General features: G+C 43.4%; 1 protein-coding gene across 2 annotated transcripts in view; it reads right to left on the bottom strand.

The window, feature by feature from the left end:
• OBSCN (obscurin, cytoskeletal calmodulin and titin-interacting RhoGEF) overlaps positions 1–26,881 on the bottom strand; it is a 223,880-nt gene that overhangs the window by 135,472 nt on the left and 61,527 nt on the right. For both annotated transcript variants that reach the window (XM_071734574.1, XM_071734575.1), the window contains exons 22-40: positions 25,689–25,842; positions 23,935–24,096; positions 23,316–23,420; positions 22,085–22,351; positions 21,169–21,438; positions 20,098–20,364; positions 18,411–18,677; positions 16,248–16,514; positions 15,066–15,335; positions 13,804–14,070; positions 12,824–13,090; positions 10,518–10,790; positions 6,284–6,550; positions 5,213–5,479; positions 4,323–4,586; positions 3,440–3,706; positions 2,810–3,073; positions 1,613–1,879; positions 361–627 (exon numbers count right to left, since the gene is read on the bottom strand). In XM_071734574.1, the coding sequence (XP_071590675.1) occupies positions 361–627; positions 1,613–1,879; positions 2,810–3,073; positions 3,440–3,706; positions 4,323–4,586; positions 5,213–5,479; positions 6,284–6,550; positions 10,518–10,790; positions 12,824–13,090; positions 13,804–14,070; positions 15,066–15,335; positions 16,248–16,514; positions 18,411–18,677; positions 20,098–20,364; positions 21,169–21,438; positions 22,085–22,351; positions 23,316–23,420; positions 23,935–24,096; positions 25,689–25,842 (4,699 nt within the window). The remainder of the gene's footprint in view (positions 1–360; positions 628–1,612; positions 1,880–2,809; positions 3,074–3,439; positions 3,707–4,322; positions 4,587–5,212; positions 5,480–6,283; positions 6,551–10,517; positions 10,791–12,823; positions 13,091–13,803; positions 14,071–15,065; positions 15,336–16,247; positions 16,515–18,410; positions 18,678–20,097; positions 20,365–21,168; positions 21,439–22,084; positions 22,352–23,315; positions 23,421–23,934; positions 24,097–25,688; positions 25,843–26,881) is intronic.

The raw sequence follows: 26,881 nt of genomic DNA, 5'->3' as shown, positions 1-26,881 counted from the left end.
GTGTTTTTAAAAATCATTCCTTCAAGTTAAGCACCAAGATCTGGGACAGAAGGACAAAGCCTCTGAGAGCAAGCTTGGTGCTGGAGGTCTGCTCAGTTTTGGTCTTCCATACAGGTGCCTTTCTCACTTCTCAAAAGTGAAGGCTAAGATGAGAAATTCTCTCTTGACTTTCCTGCAAAACTACTGGGTTTAAACTGGCGGAGAGATGGGAGTCAAACTAACTGGGAGATGGGATGAAACGCAGACAGCAAAGCCAGAAAACACTGCAGAACCTAAAACATCAATGTGGGAAAGAGACCTCTGAGAGAAAAGGGATCTCCCTGAGACACTGCTATCAGAGCAGAGAACAACTTTTTTTACCATGGACTGTCAAGACAGCTGAGGTCTTCTGATCCCCACACACACAGGTGTATTCTCCTGTATCTTCTACCACCAGATCCCGGATCACCAGCTCAGCAGAGGTATCTTCTTGTCTCATCCTATACTTTTCACTTGGCTTCAGTGGCTTGTCCCCTTTTTTCCACTCCACGGGGACACCAACCTTGCTGAGCTCACAGTGCAGAGTGGCTGTTGCCCCATCTGTGGCTTCTCTGTTTTTCAGTCCCTCTTTGAAAAATGCAGGCAAAGCTGAAGGACAGCAAGGTGAGCAGTGAGATGCAATGCTCCCAAGAGCTAAAAATACACAAGGATACTTCCTTTTCCTTTTCCCTCTTATTCTGACCTGAATAATCAACATAAGAACTTAAATTCTCAACAGTCTCTCTGTATCAGTATGAAGAAAGAAATATTGCCACCAGGAAAGGACACAATGCTTGAAGTAATGGTAGAGATTTTACAAGTAGTCAGAGTATCAAACCAACACAGACAAAAGAAGAAAAACCTTTTTTTTTTTTTTCCCTGGGAAATTTCAAGCAAAGAAAAGAATAATTTGAAATTTCTGAAAAAAAAAAAAAATCGGCTTCCTCATGTGACTTTTTTTTTTTAACTATAACACACTATTTCACACACTTAAGCAAATGGAAAGACATCATCAATCAAAACTGAAACACTGGAGTTTCACTGTAAACATTAATTTGAAATGAAATGGCTCATTTCAATACATGGTGGGAAAATAACCATTTTCTCCTGAACTGACATATTTTTCAAACATGCCAGTTACAGTAAAAAATCAAAGTTCTCCCTAGGAACCATCATTCATCAGAAGGTTTGCCCTTGCTTTACACAGAAGAATAACTGAATGCAATGATACCTGCCCCATGTGTATAAAAACCCCTTAACATGGGGTATGGCAGTAAGATTGCAAGGTGTAACCTAAGCTTTGAGTACTTTATGAAACTTTAAAATCCCTAAGTCATACTCCCTTCAAGACAACACATTTTATTGGGCTTGAGCCCAGGGGGGAGCCTAATAAAGGAAATTTCAGGGTCCTTTAAGTGATGGACCTTGTTGGATCTCCTTGTGGGATGCCAGTGGGAGCACCACCAGCACCAGTGAGGTGTGGATAAGGGCCTGGCAGATGGAAGGAGATGGTTGGGCACCCAGGAACCTGCCCAAAGGAACAGAGAAAACAGGTGAGTTACTTTTAGCAAACATTTTGTTTTGTTTGGTTTACCATGGACTGTTAAAACTGCCACAGTCTGCTGATCTCCACACACACAGGAATAATTCCCAGCATCCTTCATGTCTAGATTTTGGATTATAAGCTCAGCAACGACTCCTTCCCGTCTCATTTTGTACTTTTCACTTGATTTGAGGGTCTTGAAGCCCTTCTTCCACTCCACGTTAGCAGCAGCCTTGTTCAGCTCACAGCTCAGAGAGACACTTTTACCTTCTGTGGCATCTTCATCTCTCAGTTCCTTGGTGAAAAGAGCAGGCAGGACTGCAGAGTAAATGCAACAGGGACACAGCATCAAAGCTGAGAAAATCTGACCCATGATCTACTCCCTCACTCCTCTGATCTCCCTGTCTCAGAAGCCACAAGGCCACCTTCACAGTCCAGGGTTTCATTCCCACCTTTACCATTTCAAAAGAGATTTCAGCCTGAGCTTCACTATTTTTTCTTTTCTTCTTTTTTTTGGTCCTCATGCTTTAAAACTTGCTTAAAAAGCAAGTCAGCCTATCTGCACATTTAGTTGACAAACCTGTCTGTCCCTTATTTTATATGCCATAAAATCCAAGGGGTAATATTTGAGATACTTAAATAGGATCCCCAGAGCACTGTGTTTCCCTTCTGAAAGTACAGCAGCTCCACAAAAAGTGCCTGATTCATGGCAAAAAGAAGACAGACCCTTAAACTAGAACAGTTGCATACGTGCTGTCAGCTTTCTGCAGAGATAAAGTACATGCTTTGGAAGAGTTAAAGCAGAATTAGGAAAAAAGGGATAGGAAAAGCATTAAAAGGCAATTTTTCATTAAGAAAGTTGTTCTGTAGCATCACACGCTGAGGAAAACTCCTCCCTTTAGGAATAACAAGTGTGACATCCTAAACTACAGAAAGCAAATATTATTCCCACTTTTAGGTCAACCCCTAGGGGAAAGTTTTAAACAAGAAACTTATGTTGAGTTGAGGACCTGTTCTGTGAGAACATCAGACCAGGTCCAAACATCATAGCACCTGGGAAGACAAATCAAGAGGGCATCAGGTGGAAGGAGAAAGAGATGAGGAAAACAGGAGAGAAAAATTAATCAGCAGGAGGGAGGATGGAAAGTTTAAGAAGAGCAGATGAAAGAGAGGAGGGGAAAAAAAAAGGAAGAGAGGTTGGAATCACACAGGTTCAACTTGGGGCACGTGCTGAGAATTTCTTTTTACCATTTACTGTCAAGGCAGCCGTAGTCTGTTGATCTCCACACACACAGCTGTAATCACCAGCATCTGCCAAATCCAAATCCAGGATCCTCAGCTCCACAAAGGGACCTTCCTGCTCTATTTTGTATTTTTCACTTGGCTTGAGGACCTTATTGCCCTTTTTCCACTCCACCGGAGCTGGTTTGCTCAGTTTACAGTGAAAAGTGACTGCCTCCCCCTCTGTGGCTTCCTTCTTCAGGAGTTCTTCTTGGAAGAGGATAGGCAAGGCTGAAGGATGCAATACCAACAGGAAAGGAATCAGCACTGGGTGGAAATGAACCAGGCTCTGCTGTGAGTTATGGGGCTGTGATGTGCAAATTTAACCAAAAAGTGCACGGTTGAAAGGGGGGGGTAAAACCCTCCTAGAGTAGAAAGTAGAGAAAACAAAACACAGCTGTGCTGTCTAAAAAAATAAAAACAAGCAAAAAAAAGCACGAAGAATATTCTCTAATAAGGTGACTCTTTGGCAGAGAAAACACGAAACCTCTAGAGAGGTTTTCTGACCAAGCGTTGCGTGACAAAAAAAAAAAAAAAAAAAAGCTTTTAAACATGCTAAATTTGGGGCTTAATGACAAATACAGGTAGAATGGTTACCATTCACTCTCAAAGCAGCTGTTGTCTTCTGGTCTCCACACACACAGGTGTAGCTCCCAGCATCTGTCAAGTCCAGATCTTGGATGACCAGCTCAACAAAACGTCCTTCTTGTCTCATTTTGTACTTCCCATTGGGCACCAGCTCCTTCCCATCCTTCCTCCACTGGACTGAGCCCACAGCCTGGCTCAGCTCACACTGCAGGGTGGCTGTCCCACTCTCGGTGGCCTCCTCGTTCTTCAGTTCTTTTTTGAAATGGATTGGCAGGGCTGGGAGATGCAGAATGAAAAGGGGTTGCAACCCAAGGGCCTGCCCAGCACCTCTGGTCGGAAGCTGAGTCGTGATTTATCACACGACTACTGAAACCTCATCCCAACTCCCTTTATACTTAAACATATCCACATATACTGCTATTTTGATTTGGGTTTTGTTTTCTTTTGGGGTTTTTTGATGTTTGTTTGTTTTTTTGGGTTTTTTTTTTTTTTTTTTGTGGCTGATAAAAGGGATTCTCTAATAAATTGTTCTGTGTCAAACAAAGTATGTGTGATCTCAACCAGGGTCATGCATGTTAATGACAATCTCATCCTCATCATTAAAGGTGATGAACTCTCCTTAAGAGAAAATCCCAAGGACTCTCATGTTTCCATACTAATTTGGGGACACACATGAGCACCCCTCACTTGAGGGAAGGTGACAATACAACACACACACACACAGAGCATTGGGCATGATGAAATCAAGGACATGGCAACACAGAAAAGTGGAAAGTGTAAAAAGCAGAAGCAGGACACAAGGAAGGTGGTTGTGAGGGAATGTGCAGAGAGGAGGAAGGAAGAGGTGGACAAAAACATCCCAGAGTTTCGTGGGTTATTTCTGACATTTTACCATTGACTGTTAAGGTTGCTGTGGTTTTTTGGTTCCCCACAACACACGTGTAGTCTCCAGCATCCTTTGGGTCCAGATTGTGGATCAGCAGCTCAGCCACTGTGCCCTCCTGCCTCATTCTGTATTTGTTACTTGGCCGGAGAAGAGAATGCCCCTTTTTCCATTCCACAGGGGCCTCTTTGCTCAGCTGGCATCGCAGTGTGGCCATCCCACCTTCCACACCTTCCACACTCTTCAGCTCTTCTTGGATGAGGGCAGAGATGGCTGAGGAATGAAGCGTTCTCGTTTTACTTCAGGACCATGGTTACCAACTGGTGACCTCAGATGGGCCTTAAACCAAAAGCAAATTCTCCTGGCACAGCTAATAAGAAGCTCAGACCTACCTGCACTTCGAGCCCTCTCTGTGTGTTTACAAGAGCACATCATGGTTTTGGGTGGAAATAAAGCCGAAACAATTTTTCCCCCCAATAATTAGAGCAGGGCAGTAATTACCCTTCTACTGCCCAAATGTTGTTGGTCACTGACGAGTGAAGATCTTTGGGTAAACCCAGAAGAGACCTGGATATTTCATAACAAAATGTGTGACCCTTCTTACCTGTGGGCTTAGAGCTCAGCCGAGCACCTCTGTCCAGAGCAGAAAGCAGAAAAGTTATTTCAGAGGAAAATAAAGATATTTTGTTATGCAGGATGCTTGACTGCTATGTTTTAACATTAAGTTATCATCTCAAAAATACCCAAAGAACATAATGGATCCATCCAGAGATGCCTTTTGTATTTACTAATCCTTTTTTTTTTCTTTTTTTCTGGATGCTCACCCCAAAGGTACAGGAGCTAGCAGGACCATGGCAAGAACAACAAGAAATGGTGACAAGCAGGTGTGTTATTCCTACCCTGGATTTTCACTTGGGCTGTGGTCTGCTGGTCTCCAGTGTCACAGGTGTATCTTCCAGCATCTTCTGGCTCTGCATTATGAATCACCAGCTCTGCCACTGTCCCCTTCTGCTTCATTTCATATTTGGCACTTGCCTGGAGAGTGGTTTCTCCCTTCTTCCACACCACTTTGGCATCAGCTTTTGTGAGCTCGCAGCGCAGGGAGACAGATTTCCCCTCTTCCATCTCTGTGTTCTCCAGGGTTTGTTTGAAAAGGACAGGAACAGCTGGAAAACAGAGCCAGGGGTCAGGAGGTCCCATGAGAGCAGTCACCCCTTCAAACCAGTCCATTTCCAAATGAGCAGAGGAGCCCTGAACCTTCCCTTGGCTACGGAGCTTCAAAATGACTTTTTCTCCCAGGTAGCATCATCTCACTGGGAATTCCTTGAGGCATGGGGAAAGTTCCTTTCATCCTTAGTAAGGACCCCATTGGAGTCCTCTGGTTATCCTCACCTACTGAATTCCCTCTCTCTCCTGTTTTCTGTGATTTCTGTGTTTGTTGAAGGGCATTGGGGAGTGCAGGTGGCATCTGAGAGCCTTTAAAAAAGGAAGCTTTGGGGAAATTGAGGCCTAAGCATTCATCAGGGACTGGACCTGGTTTATGTTTTCATGTTGTTCTTATGGAGGTTTCCATCTTTACCTCCTTTACCTTTCCATCTTTACCATCTTTACCTCCAATCTTAATCCCAGCCACGTAAAATAGCTGACAGGTCAGGAACCAGGGCACGTAGGGTACACAAAATTAATCCTTTGCACTTATTTTCCACTCAGTGGCAAGTTACAGATTTAAAATCCCGGATTCATAACATGAAATTACACAAATTAAATATATGCAAGGTTCTTACAAATGTATTTTTGTAATACACTGTTAAATTTGATGTATGGATTCATAGGTGACACCACCACAAAGTGCTGTGTTGTGGGGTTGTTTGGTTTTGAGGTTTGGGGTGTTTTTTTTGTTTGTTTTTTAGATAGAAGCTCTATCAAACAATACATTAATTAAGCTTGGGACCTAATCTAACTTTTCTTACCATTTACTTTCACCTGGGCAGTGGTCTTTTGCTCCCCAGAGCTGCAGGTGTATTCCCCAGAGTCTCTTGCTGTGACATCTCGAATAATGAGCTCTGCCACGGTGCCACGTTGCTTCAACTCATACTTCTCACTGGCACAGAGGACAGTGTCTCCTTTCATCCATTTCACTGGGGCATCAGGTTTGCTGAGCTCACAGCTCAGCTTGACTTGTTTGCCTTCCTTTGCTTCTTCGTTTTGGAGCTCTTTCTTGAAAAGAACTGGGGATTCTGAAAAAGAACGTGCAAGAAATCACTTTTTTTTTGTTGTTTTTTTGTTTCAGCCTTCTCTGTTCAGGTAGAAAACACAGGGACAGAAAAACACTCACAAACAGTGAGCAGATTCACATCTGGCTGCCAGGAGGGAAATAAATATTTGAGACCAAATGATTTTTATTTCTTTTTAGCCTCTATCTGTACTATTGAAGACTTTGCCACTCTCACTGCTCTCATTATTAACTCCAGTGGCAGATGCTGCCCTGATCAATCATGAGGGCACGGAGTGTGTTGCAGATGGGTGGGCAGAGCTGGACCAACATCACAAAAAAAACTTATAACTTTACTGAGATCAGCTGGCAGGTTACACAGAGGACACAGAGCACTTTCATGACCAGCAGTGTTGATTTTCCAGTACAAAAAAACCCGTAACAAATTTTTATCTGACATGAATACAGACTGAAAGCCAACACAGAGGAAGCACAGAGTGGGAAACACAGAGGACCCCTGTGCAGGCTCTGTCACAGCCTGGGATTCAAGGCTTTAATGTGAAGTGTCTAAAGAAGGCACTTCTTGGGGAAAAAAAAAACCCAAAAAACTCAACTGAAGTGTTTTCCCTTCAGATTGTGGAAAAAAAAATAATTCAATTTCTTCCTGGTTTCTGCTACCTTATGAACATGCAAGTCAGCTCCTGATCTGTGATGCAGTTGTTCTGTGGGTGTTGAAAAACTAAAGAAAATTCTCCTGTTCCCCTTTTACCTCTAATCTGGGACACGCATGTGTCTGGGACACATGGCTACTGATTTTTCTATTTTTTCTACTATTTTTGCAGTCTGTTCTTCTGTTGTGACCCTCCCTAGACTGAGGAAATCTCCAACAGCATAATTTGTTGTTGTCATCCTCACAACTCCTTCACATCTGTTGGTGTGATCTGAGTCCAGGGATTTGCATCCTGAATCCATCCACACCCTTCTTCATGAAATTTAAAAATGGAGCTGTTGTATAATTCTCATTATGAGTGGGATTTTTCCTAAGACAAATTTCTTCTTCATCCTGAGTGAGATCCAGGTCCCTCTCAAGTCAATACAGATCATTCTCTTTTATGTAAAAAAAAAGCATCCAAGTGCTCATGAAAGACTTAGCAAATCTGGACCATTCTCCATCACCTCTTTTTTTTTCATTACATCTTCAAGGTCTTGTCATCTCAGCCTTTGGTTGGCTTGGTTTTTTGTGCCCTAGATAATCACCATGAGAATTCTGCCTTCCCTCTTCATGCTCTGAGGGTCAGGTCCAACAACCCAAATGCTTTTTGTTCACACTGACTCCACTAATCCAGGTGCAGCTTCTGCCCAGCCCCTCTGGAGCATGGCAAGAAGAGTGAGATGTCCAAGAGGAGATCTTCTGGTCAGGCTAAACCCATCCTGTGCCATTAAAAGCCTCCCTGTATCTGCCCAAACCTGCCCATATGGATGAGTAATTTTACTCACAGAAACTGAACTTCTCCTCAGGGTGGAGCAGTGACTCACAAAAGGCTGAATTATAACATGGGTATCAAAGAATAAAAAAAATCAAAAATCACAGACTGGTTTGGGTTGGAAGGAACCTTAAAGATCATGTTCCAACCTCCCTCCCTTCCACTAGGCCAGGTTGCTCCAAGCCCCATCCAACCTGGCCTTCAACATGTCCAGGGATGGGGCAAGCTGCAGATTCTTTGGGCAACCTGAGTCAGGGTCTCACCATCCTCACAGGAAAAAATTTCTTCCTAATCTCTCATCTCAATCTCCCTTCTTGCAGTTTGAAGTTGTTCTCCCTCATCCTATTAGTCCATGTCCTTGTCCCAAGTCCCTCCCCAGCTTTCCTGGAGGCCCTTCAGGCACTGGAAGATGCTCTAAGGTCTCCCTGGAGCCTTCTCTTCTCCAGGCTGAACACCCCCAACTCTCTGGCTCCAGAACAGAGCTCAAATCAGGTAAGAGGAAGGATTTTCCTAGCTCACATCCTGTCACCTCTTTGGGTGCTGTCCCACATGATTTGATGAAAATCTCTCCTGCCCCATGCTGCAACGACACGAGGCTCCTTCCCTGTGCAGTTTTACATTTCACAACTTCAATTTATTTACTCTGACCTCAGCACTGGGTGATGAGTTAGAACCCCAACCATCATTCCAGGTGTTCTTACCCTTGGCAGTAATAACTGCACTACTTTTAGCTGCTCCAGCCTCACACTCATATCTGCCACTGTCTCTTTCTCCTGCCCTGTGAATGACAAGCTTGGCTTCAAATCCTGACTGGATGATGTTATACTTGGAAGAATTCCTAAGGCTCTTCCCATCTTTGCACCACTTTACAGGGATTTGGAGGTTTCACGGTGAAGGATCACGTCCTCTCCCTCAGTGACTTCAGTACCAACCAGCTGCCTTGTGAAGATGCTTCTCTAGAATCACATAAAAAACATCTGGAGATGTTTCAGAAGAGGTGTGGATTTTCAGATCACAAGATTTTCAGAACAAGTCATCTGTGAGATTTGCATCCAAGATTACTTGGAGCAAAAAAACTTACAGGTCAAGGTTTGTAACAAAATAATTTGATGTTTGTGGCTATGAAGCCCTCAGGAAGGCACCAGTCATGCCATGAAGTATTATCCAGTAAATACCTAATGTCATCTGGAAGAAACCAAGCAGACAGCATCCCTGTTGGAGAATACAAATGGTTTTCACACCTCATTAATACAAGCAAGACAGAGACAGATTTTTCCTAAGACCTTTCCCACGTGAGCTGAGTAGTTTGAGCCTTCTAACTGAACGTGGAAAAGTTAATTATCCATGAAGTGAGGGGCAATGCTGGTTTCCCAAACCCAGCCACCCACATGGGTCTTATCTCACCTATTCAATTCCTCTAAAAAGCAAGCAGGTAGCCCAGAGCTGAGTGCTTCTATAGCCACTGGAAGATGACACCTCCAGAGACCAAATACTCCCAAAATAAGACAAATTAAGACAGAGAAGATGAACTGCTCTGTGGAAGTGTTTGCCTTTCTATACAGCTGACAGAAGCATCCTAAGCCAGACACCAAATAGCTCAACTGGCCAAGGTAGCTCTTACCCCCTCTTAATGATTTTTTAATTCATAAAAATCCAATCAATCAGGAGACCAAATCCTGGGTTTGGGACCATAACATCATATATTGGTGTCACCAAAGGGGATCAGCCTTCTGCAAACAAAGCCCTTTCATTCACCCGCAGAAAAAAAATCTGGGTGTTTTTCTGTCCCGTGGCCAAACTTGGGCAAATTTAGAAAGCAAAAAAAAAAAAAATAATAATTTGTTAGAAACCTGGTGATTCTGAAAAGAATGAAAATATGATCTGACACTGGAGACTGTGTTTTTTACACCTCTGGGCAACATGAAATAGTTATGTTTCCAGCATGAGGACACCTCTGTAATGCTGCACCTGGGCTGACATTCACTTTTTTTTCTTTTTTTTTTTTTCCTTGATGTAACACTGCACTTCCAACTCAGTTTCACATTTCCAGAGAAAACAAGATTCATGGTCAACAATCAATAGGCCAGAACACACACAATATTGCCTTACAAGCAATGAAAGCTAAATTACAAACTTACTGGTTCCATTTCATTTTTACCCCCCTCTTTATTAACTGATTTCTCCTCATTTTTCTACCAGCTCTGCTCAAGGAAAACTGGACAAGGCATCCAACTTTCCATTCACTACAACATAACATTCCCAACTAAGTCCAATAAATTCCTATCTAGGGTCCAATAAACACACTGAGGGTCATCCAGGATTACCAAGTGTTAATTCCCAAGCCCTAGCTTCATTATTCAGGTAACACTTTTATTGAAGATACACAAAAATCCACACGATTGGGCCAAATTTGTAGCACTTTTCTTTTTTTCCACCACCTGCCCACATTCACCCCCACTTAATTCTACAACATTCTTCCCTCTCCTGCAGTTTTTATGATTGAATTACCTTTCACAACCAAACTGGCAGAAGTTTTCTTATCACCAGCTTCAAACGTAATGACCCCCGAGTCCTTCAGTGAGAGTTTTTTCAACGTTAGCAAGTGATATCCACCAGGCTGAGACTGGATGTCATTAAGTTCATTGGTATGGAGAGGGGTTTTATCCAAAAACCACTGCACTTTGCTATAGTCTACGGGAGAGATTCTGCACTTGAACATGGCAGATTCTCCTTCTAACACAGTGACATCCTCCAGGTCTTCTGTTATTAGCACTTTATGGCCTGAAAGGAACATAGATACATCAATTACTGGAATCTTCAGTTTCTAGCATGAAAACTGATATGGAAAACTCCAAAGTTTCCCATGTGAACATTTCAAGAAAGGTTGATGACACAGAAAACAGAAACACAATCCCCCTGTTACTGAACACACACCAAAAAAACCCCATTCAATAGGAAGATCATGTACACAGGACACACACCAAAGGAGGATGAAGGCAATTTCAAAGCACCAGAAACACATACAGCACAACAAGTAACCAGTACAGTGGTTACTGTAAAAAAAAAATTCCATGTTATTAGGATAAACATAAAAAAGATAAATCCCATGTTATTGGGATAAATCTCTCCTAATGGAACTACCTGGAAAGGCTGAAAGGTTTCAGCCCTTAGAGCACCACTGGGCAGATAACATCCCCTTGACAACCCCATGGCATCCCCCATGACAACCCCTCTGGTTTTCTCAAGCAAATACAACTTGCTTTCTACAGGTTAGGACCACCCAACCCCTGATTTCCTTGAGCTTAGGCCAAACATCAACACAGTGGGAGGAGGAGAAAGTGCTCAACTGCATCTTTAGTGAAAAGAAAGGAAGAAACAAAAAATCTAGCCCTCCAAACCTGCCTGTACAGATATAAATAGAGATACACTTATTTATATAAGTTAATAGGATTATCACTGCATACAAAGGTACAGCTTGAGTTGTTCTACTTAGAAAACCAGTACAGGGAATTTTTATTTATTTCTCTTGAGCTTTGTGGCAGAGAAGAAAAGCTGAAGTTAGAAACCTCACAGAGAGCTCAGATAGCTCAGACCCCAAAGCCACAATGGGGATAAACCAGATTTTGCTTCTCAAATGATGATCAGAGATGGAGGAGTCTGGCTTCATCCTCTTGGTATTTAATAACTAACTCTAAGTGGACAGAGCCACTGCACCTCTATGGGACTGGTCCTCCTAATCTCCTCATCACTTCATCTATTCCAGCTGAAGAGTTTTTCCCAGATGGGGCTCCAGTGAGGAATCCATGAGGAGCAGTAACAACCAGTAGTAACAACTCCTTCCCATAAAACAATACTCTGCTCTTTGAATTGGCCACCACAGCTCATTTATTGCTCATGGCTTGGGTTGCACCCTTCAGCTGGAGGGTGCAACTCATATCTAAGGCCCAGAGGGACATAAAGCACTTAAAAGGACATAAAGCACTTAAAAATCTCTGGACTACTCATTCACCCATCCCCTCTTAACAACCATTATTGGAAAGAGGCACCAAAGGATGTGGGGAAAATCCCTTCATGTGGGCAGACACCATGAATGATACCCACCATCTGGTCACCCAGGAACCCCAGCTGCTCCTCCCAGCAGCATTTGGAGTTCTAAATCACAGCATAAAATCATTGAATGGTTGGGGTTGGAAGTGACTTTAAAGATCATCTATTTCCAACCCCAATCCCATGGGCAGGGACACCTCCCACCAGCCCAGGTTGCTCCAAGCCCCATCCAACCTGGCCTGGAACTCTTCCAGGGATGGGGCAGCCACAGCTTCTCTGGGCAATCTGTGCCAGGGTCTCACCAACCTCTCAGGAAAAAATATTTCTTCCTGATGTCTCATCTCAATCTCCCTTCTTGCAGTTTGAAATTGTCCCCCCTCATCCCATCACCCCAGGCCCTTGTCCCAAGTCCCTCCCCAGCTTTCCTGGAGCCCCTTCAGCCACTGGGAGATGCTCTAAGGTCTCCCTGCATCCTTCTCCAGGCTGAACAACCCCAGCTTTCTCAGCTTGGCTCCAGAGCAGAGCTGCTCCAGCCCTGGGATCATCTTCCTGGGGAACCAAATCATTCCCAAAGTGATCCAGGTGTCATTGCTCCAAATCAACAAATTATATTTTTGTCCACATGAGCTGTGCAGTGTATCTACACCCTGAGTGAGTGTCAGGAACCAGTGGATCTTCAACCCCTGGATGAGAACCAGATCCCCCTCTCCATATAAAATTTCCTGGTGGAGAAACTGGATGTACAATCACATTCCTCTCATGCATACCTTGGACAACTAACTTGGCTCTGGACTGGGCATCTCCAATGTCACAGGTGTAAGTGTCACTGTCACTTTTCTCCAGGTTATTTATGGTCAGCTGGAGGATTTGTCCTTTCTGGGTGATCTCATATTTCTTGCCAGCCCGGAGTTCAGCTATGCCTTTCCTCCAGACCACAGAGGATGCAGCTTTCTCACTCTGGCACATGAAAATTGCAGTTCCACTTTCATTCACTTTAAGGTCTGAAAGTTCCTTGATGAAATAATTAGGTTTTTCTGAAAAAAAAAAAAAAAAAAATTAAAAAAAATGGCAGATTTGGATAACAAAGTCTTGACATACAGGGTGGTCTTGACCTCACTTGTAGAATGACAAAATACAGAGTCACAGAGTTATTTAGGTTGAAGAAAACCTTTAAGATCATCAAATCCAACCATTAACTCAGCACTTCAAAGGCCACCACTAAACCACATCCACATGGCTCTGAAATCCTTCTTGGGACAGGGACTCCACCACCCCCCTTGAGCAGCCTGTGCCAGGTCCTGACAACCTGTTCAAGGAAGAAATTTTTTCTAATATCCAATCTAAACCTCCCCTGGCACAACTTGAAGCCATTTCCTCTCATCCTATGAGATGGAATGGATCTAAGAAAATCAAGATGTCTACATGGTGAAGCATTTCCAGACAATATTAATGTCCAAGTACTGGTGAGGTCTCATCTTGAAGACCACATAGTTTTGGTCAACTACATTAAACAAAAATAATTCAAATTGACAATTTTGATTGGCTCATTAGATAACACACAAGATCCTTCAGTACCTAAAAGGTGGGTTTTTTTCCCCAAACATCTTCCTAAAAGCTTTTAATCCACAAAACCTTTGTGAAAACTTAAAACTGATCCTGTGTTGGGAGATAGAAGAACATCTCCTACAGTTTGTAGACATTTACCCCAAATTCTTCCCTGCCAGCCTGTGTGAATGCTTCAACTGACCTTGCACAGTGACTGTGGCTTTTGTTTTAGAGAATTCTGTCTCACAGGTGTACTCCCCACTGTCTTTGACTGTGGAGTCATGGATGATGAGGATGGCCCTTGTTCCTTCTTGGTTCAAGTCATATTTCTGGCTTTTTCGAATTGCTTTGCCATCCTTGTACCACCTGATGCTCACATCAGCTTTGGATAACTCACAGCTCAGGGTGATGTCCTGCCCTGCTGCTGATATTTTATCCTCCAGCTGTTTTGTCACCTCAGTTGGTTTTTCTGAAGAGAAGGGGGAGACAAAAAGGGGAATTTTCAATACACTTTAAGGTTGGTGGATTTGGAATTCAAACATCCAGTAAGTTTTCACATTCCCCAATGAATGATTTATTTCATGCCAGGAGAGGCAGGGAAAAGCAGTCCTGATCTTTATTACCTGTTAATTACAGTTATGGGCTCTCTAAATAATAATAATTGCTTGCAGGAACTGAGGACTGACCCTGCTGGCACCCATCTCAGGGGTTGTCATTTTGTCATCTGGTGTCGTGCAGTCACAGAACCATAAAACACCAGCTTGGAAAGAACCTCAAGGATCATCTGCTCCAACCTTTCCTGGCAAAAGCACATCCTAAACAAGATGGCTCAGCACCCAGGTTTAAAAGTGGGGAAAAAAAGTGGGGAAAAAGTGGGGTTTAAAAGTGTCAGGGAATCCACCACTTGCCTAGGGAGATTTTTCCAGTGGTTGATTGTTCTGATTGTGAAAAATTTTCCTTGTGTACCCAAATCAGGAGTAACTGGGAGTAGCTGGGAGTAACTTGAGCCTATGATGGGACCTATCTCATTAAGTACAAACACCTACAACACAGCAGAGGAACCCACTCCAGGGCTGCTCTACAGCCAGCAGTGGTCTAAGCACAGGCACCAGACTTCAAGGAACAATTTAGTTTGTCCTAAAAAGGTCCAATTGGAAGGAACCATGTCTGAAAACTACATTTTTACTCTCTCTGAGCTTAGGGTGATGATCTCAGATGAACACAGTCTGGGTAGTAACTGGCTGCACACTGCTCAGTGTGTTCTGCAGTTCTCAAAGCATCCAATAAAATTTTCAGCCTCTGACTTGTTTTTAAGGAAAAAAAAATAAATCTCAGTGCCTCAGGGCTCCCAGAGATAGCTGCTCTTCAGTTTGCTCATACCAAGAGTTTGCCTTCATGGATTGCTGATGCCTTATGGGAAGACACACAAAGAATCAAACCCCAGAACCTTCCTGACCTCATTACCTTTCACAAGGAGGGAAGCCTTGGAGCTAAGGCCACGGGCAGTGAAAACGACTTCCCCAGTATCATCAAGGATGGCATTTCTGATAGTGAGAGTGTATTTCCGACCCATGTTAGAAGCTTTAAATCTCCCCCCACTTTCCACTTTTCTCCCTTTCAGTGTCCATCTGAAATCATCGATGCTTTCGTGGGACAGAACACACTCAAAAGTGCAATCTTCTCCTTCGTGGATTTCAGTGTTCTTCAGCCGTTTGGTGATGCCAATGTTCAGTTCTGGAAAGCAAAAGGTTGTTTTTTTAATCAATGTGATTCATTCTCCTGGTTAAAATCCTGAAAAAGGATTTATGATTGAACTGAGCAATAGTATTGGCATTTCAGCTCATCAGACTGGTTTATCTGTAGGACTGGCAGGACACCTTACAGGTGGTTTTGACATGGGAAGGTTTTCTCAGACTTTATCCACTCAGAATCATCACAAAGCTACAGAAAAAAAGGCACATGTGAACTCCCTGGCTTTGCTCTGGAAGGACTGCATGGAGAACAGCTTGCTCCATGGAGAAAAGTCAAGATTCCATGAGCTAAAGGGAGGAGAAACTGTCAGGTAGGCAGTCTCTGGGGTGTTGTGTGAGGTTTTTCTCCATGCTAATGCGGGAAAAGGGATGTTAGCATTTGTTAGCTTGTCACCATCTTCCCCTTCCCTGGTGTTCAAAGCAGAGAAATTCAAAATTTGTGAGTTTGAAAGCCATGGACACTCCTGTTCCCTCCAAGGAGCCCCAAGGATGGGAGAACACAATGAGCTGCTGGGTTCTTCAATTGAAAACGTTGTCCCACTCTTGCCTTCTGAATTAATAGCTGAAAAATGGGAAGCAAGCTGCCTTTTTTTGTGTTTATTTCTTTATTTTTGAGGAAGAAATGGGCTGTTCTTCTGGGAGGATTTTTCCCCTTTCAGGATGTTCAGGAAGGAAAATTTTCAATACATTGATACCTGAATTTCCCTGAAACACCAGAGGTACTTACATTAAAGAGCTATGGGGACTGCTCAAACACCTCCAGGTTGTATGCCAAATTCTGTTTGAACTACTCCAGAGTGGAGGCATTGAGGGTCATGGGAAAATAAGTGTGAGAAAAGCAACCAAGCCCACCCATCTTCACAGCACCCTTGGACTGACCATTTTCTGTACGTACCCTGAACGCTGACCTTGGACTTGGCAACATCAGTGCCAATATCACACGTGTATAAACCTGCATCTGACTTTTCAAGGTCATGGATATGGAGGCACAGGGTCTTCCCAGACTGTATCTGCTCATACTTTTTACTGGAAGTAAGCTTCACACCATCCTTTTGCCAAACAGGTGTCACCTTCTCCTTGGAGACTTCACATTCCAGCTTCACCACACTTCTCTCCTCTCCAAAAACATCATCCAAGGATTTCAGGAAGACAGCAGGTTTCTCTAAAGGATAAGGGGAAAAACAGAGAAGAAACAGTATTTTTAAGTGGAAGCATTTCCAGTAGCTACAAAAAATTTAGAGAGAGATTAAGTGAAACCTTGGCAAGGCTGATGATGCCAATGCAGAACTTCAAGAGTCTCACACCTCATGATTGGGATGAGTTTTAGGGAAATCAGAATTTATTAGTGGGCAAATGAAGGGGAGGAGGGAGGGAGTCTGTGTTGCTGAGCATGGGGAGTGATCATGGTCTTTCTCAAGACTGCAAGGATTCATTTTTCTCCATTTTGGGGCACCCATGGGAGATCTTTTCACAGGCAGTGAAAATCTTGGATCTTGGAGGAGGCACGAAGGGCCTCAGTGAAGACCAGAGGGGCAGCTGCACTCTTCTGTGGAACAGGAACTCAACAAGAAAAACCAAGTTTAAGAAAGTCCTTCTCTGCTTCGTGGAGGAGGAGAAAATGTTCTGTGGGAAAGACCTTTCTCATTGCAGCAGTCTACAAGTGGAGAGATTAAAAGGTGGTTTAAAGAAAAAAAGTATGAAGAGAAGTAACTGGGATGTAGGTTTTCTAAGTCCAGAGAGCTGGCACTGCCTTTTCATGAAGCAGGATTCATGTAGTAGGAGCAGCAATAAAAGGATGTTCTGCACCCTCTCCTCACTCTCCTGAACACTTTCGCTCTTCTTTTTATCCATTTTGAAGCATATTTGACCCAGAAGATATTTACACAGGGGAATTTTATGACCAGATATAAAAGAAAAGAGGAAGAGGAATTCCTTGACTCTCTGAGTGGGTAGAGTTAAATTATTCATATGCTCTGGGAAGAAGAAATGAGTCACAATCAGGAGGCAAAATGCAAGGAGAATCATCTCTCTGATTACTTAAGAGGGTGTGAAGGACATCAAACTGTGACTTTCAGAGAGAAAGGCTCAGAACATTTCCTACTTTTGCATCCAGATACTTGATGGAGTTAACTTAGGGTAACAAATCACTAGGATTTACCTGAATGGGTACAGATGTTCTGCTAAAGAAAGTGTGATTCTGAATTTTTGATGAAGTTTTTTTGATTTTGATTTTTACCTCCTCTTTCTAACATCCCTAAAATAATTCCTGCACCCTACTGTGGCTTAGCTGATGCACAAGCAGATATTAAACCACAGCCACTCAGAGATGTGTCCAAAATTAAGAGAGATGAAGGACAGAAGAAAACTGCCTTCTCTTTGCTGATTCAGCCCAGCTTCAGAGCTGGTAACTAAAGATGTGTCCTACCCTTGGAGACCCACTGAAGTTTAGTTCCTTGAAAACAAAAATCTTTAGAAACAACAACTTACAGGCTATATACTATTGAAACCTCATCACTCTCTACAACTCCCTGAAAGGAGGTTGGAGCCAGGGGGGGTTGGGCTCTATCAGTCAGACAGGAGACCATGGGCTTCAGCTCTGCCAGGGGAGGGTTAGGTTGGAGATGAGGAAGAAATTCTTTGCACAGAGGGTGCTCAGGCATTGGAATGGGCTGCCCAGGGAGGGGGTGGATTCTCCATCCCTGGAGGTTTATAAGAAGAGACTGGATGTGGCACTGAGTGCCATGGGCTGGGAACCACAGTGGGAGTGGAGCAAGGGTTGGATTGGTGATCCCAGAGCTCCTTTCCAACCCGGATGATTCTGGGAAGAGACCTGCAAGGCAAGGAAATTTCTCTTGAGGCTACCCTGATAAATAAAAGTTTTGTCGGGACGGCAAAACAATCTTCCTTAGAAAAATCATCATCTACAGCAGAAACTGGAAATAACCCCTGCATACCTAGAAAATTGAGGCTTAAAAGCAGGATGAATGCATGGATATTGTAAATAGCAGCTCCTTTGCATCTCTGATTCACATTCAGGAGTGGTGTGATCACAACCCACCTATCACCTTCAGACGCGCGCTCTCCGACACCTTGTCTGACTTCATTGTCACCGTGCCTGCATCCTCAGGCTTCACCTGCTTCATGGTCAGCATGTAGCAGTTTCCAACGTTCCTGATGTCATTGAAATTGTTGGTGTAAAGGAGGGTGCCGTTGAGGAACCATTCCACGTCCTCATCATCGTGGGACAGCTGGCAGGAGAAGACAGCAGAACTCTCTTCTTCAACTTCCACGTCCTGCAGGGGTTTGAGGACCTCTACATTGCGGGCTGTAGGAAACCAAGGTGCACCATCATCACCACTGTTACCATCAGACAGGAGTTACCACAAAGAGATTTCATAGAGTTTAAAGGTTTCTTAGAGGATGGAGTCTGGTCTCCTGTACACCACGGGTCATTGCACTTCATTTACTTGGTTCTGCACTTGGTCCGACAAAAAACATCTATAAAAATATTATGTTGCCCAGACTCCTTTTAACACTTTTACTACTCTCTTTTAACTGGTTTTTTTTTTAATTTTTGTATTTTAAAAGCATTAAGTCCTCCCCAAATGGTAATGACATCACAATGAGGCTTTAAGCACCCCATGGAGCTCCAGTCCCTGTGTGCTTTTCACTGCACACACACAAATGCATTATAACTAAATAATCCCTGGCTCACTGGCAAACACAGAGGATGAGATGAACACAACAAATTTGCTCACAAGCAGCAAGTACAAAAAGATTAAGCAACTTGCTTAGGCTCAGGGAGCAACAAGAATTTAATTTTCTTTCCCCAGTCCTCAGCCAGAGGTTTGTCTTTGCAGCTTCTCCCCCCTGGAATCCCACTTCTCAAGGACTAGCTGACTCAGAAGAGGATTTGGGGAGTATTAAGTAGTTTTGTTGTTTGGATAAACCCCTTCATCAAAGCAAAACTGCTACCAGGAGCTGCTTTCTGGTCTTCTGAAATTAATTCTAGGGCTCACCTCCAAGTCTTGCTGAAAGTGACACAGTGATCATCTTTTCTTATAGTTTCACCAGAGGTGAAAAAATGGCTAAAAACCAGTGTCATGCCAGGATGAGGTAGAACATCATTATGAATATTGCATGATATAAAAGTCAACACAGTGGTCAGGAAATGAAAACCATAACTGAAAGGTCACCAGAATCAGAGGCCTGCAGCAGTTTAACATAAAGGACATTTTTAGCAAGAAGAATCAAAGAGTTCTAGTTCTGTGGATGGAATAGAAAATAACGTACCTCAAGTAAAACACATCAAGTTCTGCCTCACCCAGATGGTGCAAGACCTTCCACGTGCATTACCTACTCCATGGTAAGCACTGAATTTCAGTGTCGTGTATTCCTGGCACAGTCAGTTCACTTAAGATATTGCATTTGTATAAAATCAGTACCAGAGAACTGTTGGAAACCATCTCCACTCAAGAGGAGAAATCCAGAATGAAATATTTCACCATAAAGATATCATAGAATGATATCATCTCTTGATATCATGATAAAGATATCATAGAATGGTTTGGGCTGAGATCATCTAAACCAGTGATGATGCAATGAACTGAGACCTTGCCAGCTAGGTCAGATTGCTCAGAGCCCTGTCCACCTTTACCTTCAATGCTTTCCCCACCTTCCTCTTAAAAAATATCTTCCTTATATCTATTTAACAGCCAAATCTCCCTGCTGCAAACCTCTCATACCTTCCACAGTCAGTGTGGCTTCTGTCTCAGCATTTCCAGCCCTGCACTGGTACACCCCAGCATCTTGAGGCTTCACCTTCAAAATCTTCAGCTCTGCTGAATACTCATCCCTCTTGATCTTGTACTTCTCAGAGGGCTCGATGGGTGTTTGGCCCTTGAACCACTTCACAACCTTTGGAGAAGGCCTGAAGTCACAGGACAGGATGACTGAATGGCATTCCAGGGCTGTCTTGTCCTCCATCTTCCTGGTGATCTGGATGTGGCAATCTGGAAAGCAGGGTTGGGAAAGAATAAGGGATCCATCTGGAGAAGAGTGAAGTTTCTAATCTGTATTTCATACCAATTAATTTCACCCATGTCCTTCCCCACAGTTCTGTGAAGTGCTCACATGATGCTACAGATGCCTTGAAGCTAAACCAACCTGATCTGTAGGGAATTATGGTTTCTATAAGATAATTCTGTACATCAACTGGACCAGCTGGATGGTCCAGTTCTGGTTCAGTGCTTCCTGATTTCCTCCCTAATTGAAGTTTTTGAAGAGTAAATTAAAGACAGAACAAGGACTTCAGGATGTGACTGGAGATATTTACTATGCTGACAGCAGAATATAAAAAGCCTTGAAGCTTTGTCCCAGATCAAGTCAATGACAAAATGGATTAAGCAAATGAGCTTTCAAACTTGTCTAGTTCAGAAATAGGACAAAATAAACTCTCCTGGAAAATTTAATCTGGTTTGTCCTCTTTGGCAGAGTAAATAAAATAAAATAATAATAATTTTTTAAACAATTTAAAAATCAAACACAAACAAAAAACAGAAAAAAACCAAGCCAATCTTAGCCCAATAGGTTTGAATATCAGGCACTCCAGACTTGGAGATCCTGGACCCATCTTATTGAATCTCTTCCTGAAACACTTCTGCTCCATCTCATGCATCCCAACAACTTGGAACTGGGAACCAAGCAGATCTTCCAGGCACATTCCCAACCTCCCACCCAGCACATCAGTTTGTCTGAAAAAAATCACTTTCTAGGGTCTCTTGTGACCTAATTCAAACCAGGACCCATCAGGTTACCTCTGACAAGGAGGTGTGCTGTGGATTTTGATTTTCCAATGGAGAACTGGACGGTGCCTGTCATATCAGCTTTGGTTTTCAGGATTGTCAGTCGGTGGATGGTGCCTTCTTGCTGGATGACAATGTTCCTGCCAGCCTGCAGGAATTCTCCACGCAGAGACCATTTGGGTGGTTTCACAGCTGGAATGGAGGTCTCACATTCAAAGTTGGCTTCTTCAGGCTCAGTCACGTCCTCGTCACACAATTCCTTTACAATATTAATGGATTGCTCTGGGTGAAGGGTGGAATGAGAGAGCAGGGATTTAGGAGTGATGGAAGAACTCTAATTTCATGCTATCTTCTGTGTATGTGAATCCTGAACTTAATAGCTCAGAAGGCCTTAAATTGTCCTTTTATTTTTCTTCTTTTCAGTAAAAAACATCTATTGCTGGTAGCAGCTCAGACAGTGAGGCTGGGACACAGCCTCAAGAGAAACCAAATCACCTGCTTCCCAGTCCTATTTCTACAGCCTGAGACCTGAGATCTCCTGTCCTGAGACCAAACACCAGGCACTATAAAATAGAAACGAAGGTTCATGGAAATGCAGATGTTGATAAAAGGAAAGGTTTAGGTTGGTTACAACAACTTTTCTCTGAACAACAAACTTTCCTCAGCACATCACATCAGCTTGTCTGGAATGAGAATTTCATCACTTTCTTAGGAAAACATAATAAATAGTCATTTTACATGATGTTCCTGCTTTTATAATCCTAAAAGGAATCATTATCAATGGACTTTAAAAAAAATCAATCAGGATTAAAATACTTGAAGTGATATTGTGTTTTCCAAGCAAGCAACAAAGGCTGTTCAAATCAGCCAATCTTTCTTCCAGAGCAGCCTAGAGGGGGAAAAAAAAATATAAATAATCATTTACTACCTTCAACAAAGAAATTAGCACTGCTTTTGTCATCAAAGGCATCACAAGTGTAGGTGTCCTCATCTTCATAGCCTGCATCATTGATGATGAGCTTCCGATAGACACCATCACTCACGATTTCGTATTTGTCACTGGGGTGGATTTCAACGTTCTTTTTGTACCACCTCACTTTGGCATTGGCACGAGACACCTGGCACTCCAGGAATCCCCGATGCTTTTCGAGGGCAATCTTATCTCTCAATGGCTTCACGATTTTTACAGGCAGTTCTAAAAGGAGTTTAAAAAAAAAAACCAAGAAAAAATTTGAATAATCAGCGCGGTAGCCACGAAAAGCGCCAATTAAAACCTGATTAACGTTATTTTTTTTAGGTTCTCTTGCTTGGATGATGACAGGGATCCTCACTGTGCTAATCACTCAACATGGCAAGTGAAGAGCTAATGAAAGGAAAACTAATTTGCCACTCAGATGGCTGAACTGTAGAGATAATTAGCAATTTACTCAACACTACACAGCAGTTCTATGGCAAAGCCACTGAACTGGGATTTACTGAGCTCCTCATCAGTGTTAATTTAAATATCTGCCTTTTCTCTATCATGCTGCTTAAGTTGAACACCCCCCCCAAAAAAAAAAATAAATTCTGTATTCTTTTCTAATTGGTAATTTACTCAACACTACACAGCAGTGCTCTGGCAAAGCCAGGCACTGGACTGGGATTTACTGAGCTCCTCATCAGTGTGTTAACTCAAATATCTGCCTTTTCTCTATTATGCTGCTTAAGTTGAAACCCCCTCCAAAAAAAAAAAAAAAAAAAAATCTGTATTTTTTTTCAGATATATACCAGAAGGACAAAATGTAGGAGAATGTCAAGCTACAGCTTTTTATCCCTCCAATTCAAACACGACTTTTAATGTCTTGAGGTATAAATCAGCTTCCTGGATGCATTTCTGAGTGACCTGCCCTAGTTTTAGTCTTCCTTTTCTGGAAAGGAGGGGGTGGTTGGCCTTGATGATCTTCAGAGGTCCCTTCCCTGACATCCTGTGATTCTGTTTTAGTCAGGAGAAGTAAATCCAAGGCTGACACTCCACATGCAGTAAGGGAGGGAAGAGTTTTTCTCCCCCCTCCCAAAGACTTTAGGTGTTGTTTAACCTTCTTCCCATCAAAAGGGTGGGATGCTGGCTATTTTTTAACATGAAAGAGCTCAAGCAGTGTTGGCATGAAGAGCACCATTACCTTTCACAGTCAGGTGGGCACGAGATTCTGCCTTTTCTGCCACAAACTTGATCTCAGCTGCGTCTTCGACGCGGACGCGCGTGTACGTCAGGGAATAGGTTTTTCCTGAGAACAGACACACAGTCAGGCACAGCTTGCCCTGAACAGACAACTTCAATCTCTCAGGCTTGCCCTGAGCAGACAATTTCAATCTCTCAGGCATGCTGCCAGGTTGAGCATCACTCTGCTGGATTCTCTGCATCACCACCAGCTCTCATGACCATTCCCCCCATGTCTACGTTGCAGGATCAAAGGATAACGTAACCTCAGCCCCTCCAACAACTGATCAATTGTGGTTCCCCACCATCTGGGAAGTACTTGAAACAAAAGGATCCCACCCGTTGGCAGATGATACAAGTTCCTACCCACTGCTGGCAGCATGGGTTTTTGGGATTGGCCTTCTTAAAGTTCCCACCATGTCACTGTCCCAGCTTAGCTGCAGCCCCAAAACAGAAGGGAAACTTTCTGCTACATCTCCTTGATTTTAAAAGCCAGACCCTTCTCCCTAGACTCCAATACCAGCACCTACCCCAACCCACCTCACCCTTCAAAAAGGAGATTCCCCCCATTTCCACCCTACCATCTTGGTGCATTCTGATATTGTCAGCAGCTTTCAGTTTGTTGTCATTTTTGTACCACTGGGTCTGGACCTCATCGTGTGAAATCTCACAGACAAAAGAAGCATTCTCATACTCATTCACTTCCACATCTTCCAGTGGTTTGACAATCCTGATGTCTCGGGCTGTGAAAACACACAGAGAAAAATGTTTATTTGAGGTTTCTTCATAACCAAGAGTTCATAGAGTGGTTTGGGGTGGAAGAAACCTTAAAGCTCATCCAGTTCCAACCCCTCTACCACATTTCCAGGGATGGGGCAGCCACACATTCCTTGGGCAACCTGTTCCAGGGTCTCACCACCCTGACAGGAAAGAATTTCTTCCTAATGTCCAACCTAAATCTCCCCTCTTCAAGCTTTAAACCATTTCCCCTTGTCCTCTCACTACACACCTGTGTAAAAAGCTGAGTTGTGTGTTTACCTTCTGTGTAATTGGATGGGGAAAAAATGGGAATGGTTTTATTCTACACCAGCCTCCCTTCCCAGGTCGTTTCTCTCCTCAACACAGTAATTATATTTTATTCTTGAACCTCCAGGTAGAATTACCAGCTAGAGTGGAGCTCACTGCAAGAGGATTTTGTGGTTGCTGGAATTTTACACAGGTTTTAAAATAAATTAAACACAGGAATTAAAGAAAACCTGCTAAGGAAAAAGACTGCAGTTTCTTGTGCCTCACACACACACTTCTCTCCATGGTCTCCAGTCATTCCATGCTTTTGTGTCTGGGCTGTATCAGCCACAGGGATCTCAGCCACAAGTTTTACCCACACATTTCCCTTTGGAGGCCCCTGGACTCAGTGTAATCCCCCTGAACTCTGCAGCTTTGCATTAATTGCTGTCAGAACTGATCCATCTCACTACTGCAGCCCTTTGCTTTTGGAAGGGAAGAGCTTGATACACCTGGGATGAGCCACAGGAGCAGAGCTCAGACACAAACCCATTGAAATAGCAACCCAACCCCCCTCACAAAGTCAAGGAGAAAAAAAGGGGAGTTCACCAGAGCACTAGAACAGGGCAGATGTGCATGAAAATATTGCTGAACCCAAGTGGCCACATGAGGACAGCATCTCGTAAGCAATAAGAAAGGGCTGATCTGTCTTTCCAGATATCCTTCTGGAAAATAACATCTGCCAGGGCACAGCAGACTTCTCCATCCAGTCCCTTGCCTCTAGCACTGAACTTGTCTCTGGTGCTTCAGAGCCTGGTGACAAAACACCTCTGGTGCTTAACCGTGCATCACATGGATGGAAAAAGTGTCCTGAGCATCAAAGAGGTGCAGCCAGAAAACAGGACTCTTTCCTCAGCATTTACAACACAAAAAGGAGGCCACTTCTTGAGGTGATACCCAAAGGTTTATCCACTCCCTGCTCAGCCCAAGTCCCTTGGTGGCAATGGCAGAAAATAAACCCAACCCCTGTCAGCAACAAACACTGAATCTCTGCTGGGTGCCAGGCTGCTCACTGCTTCCTCCCTTGTGAATCTAGAGACACCATTTCAATTCCAGAAATCAACTATAAGTCAAAAACTAAGTTGACATCTCTTCCCAAATTACCCCTCTAAGGATGGATCAGCCTTGACAGCTCTGCCTGACACCTCTGCCAGGAAGAGAAAATTATCTGAAATGAGTAATTGAGAAATACACATATTGCCCACAATTTTTTCTTGCTGTGTAGTCAAAAATCCTGCAGGATGTAATTAGCTACTTCCATCAAACATACCATGAACTTTTAGGGTGGCTGATGTCTTGTCTCCAGCTGCTTCACACGTGTAGGTCCCCTGGTCTTCATATTCACACTTGTGAATAATGAGGCTTCTCTTATTTCCCTGGGAAATAATCCCCACTTTTTGACTTTGTTGGAGCTCCTTCCCATCCTAGAAGGAAAAAAACCAAACCAAATCACCATCAACTCCTCTATATGCACCAAAAAAACCCAGCACCCAGATCTGGGCTACATTCACCTCTCCCATTGGCATTTTTCTTACTGGAACACGTGCTGAAACTTAAGCAAAATTATCCAAGAAGCAGGAATGACAGAACACACTTTTTTTAGTTTTTTGCTCGACCTTGGACACCTATTTGAAAGCCTAAGGTGCTGCACAGGGTTGGAAATAATCCCCAGCAGGAATTATCCTGGAGAAATGCTGATATCCCAATAAAAGTGTCAGCTGAGCCCCTGGAGGCACTTGAAGTGTCCCCAAAATGACTCTCAGGAGCCAAGGGAATTGAAGGCTTCATCTTAAATCCCAGTTCTCATCCGGGCTAAAAATCCTGGGTGAAAGCACAAGGCATGAAGTGAAGCTCAAGGCTGTGTTGCTACCAAGAGCAGAGCTCACGTTCTGTGCAAAAATGGCCAATGGCATCCTGGGGTGCATTAGAAAGGGGGTGGTTAGGAGGTCAAGAGAGGTTCTCCTCCCCCTCTATTCTGCATTGGTGAGGCCACACCTGGAGTATTGTGTCCAGTTCTGGGCCCCTCAGTTCAAGAAGGACAGGGAAGTGCTTGAAAGAGTCCAGCACAGAGCTACTGAGATGATTAAGGGAGTGGAACATCTCCCTTATGAGGAAAGGCTGAGGGAGCTGGGTCTCTTTAGTTTGGAGAAAAGGAGACTGAGGGGTGACCTCATCAATGTTTTCAAATATGTAAGGGGTGAGTGTCAGGGAGATGGAGTTAGGCTTTTCTCAGTGGTGACCAGTGATAGGACAAGGGGTAATGGGTGTAAATTGGAGCATAGGAGGTTCAAGTTGAATATCAGAAAAAATTTTTTTACTGTAAGGGTGACAGAGCCCTGGAACAGGCTGCCCAGGGGGGTTGTGGAGTCTCCTTCACTGGAGACATTCAAAACCCACCTGGACACGTTCCTAGGGGATGTACTCTAGGGGGCCCTGCTCTGGCAGGGGGGGTTGGACTAGATG

This window comes from Heliangelus exortis, chromosome 2 (genome assembly GCF_036169615.1).
Source record: "Heliangelus exortis chromosome 2, bHelExo1.hap1, whole genome shotgun sequence".
NCBI classification, from domain to species: domain Eukaryota; kingdom Metazoa; phylum Chordata; class Aves; order Apodiformes; family Trochilidae; genus Heliangelus; species Heliangelus exortis.
Note: the sequence above shows the minus strand (reverse complement) of the source record. Positions and strands in the feature narration are given on the sequence as shown.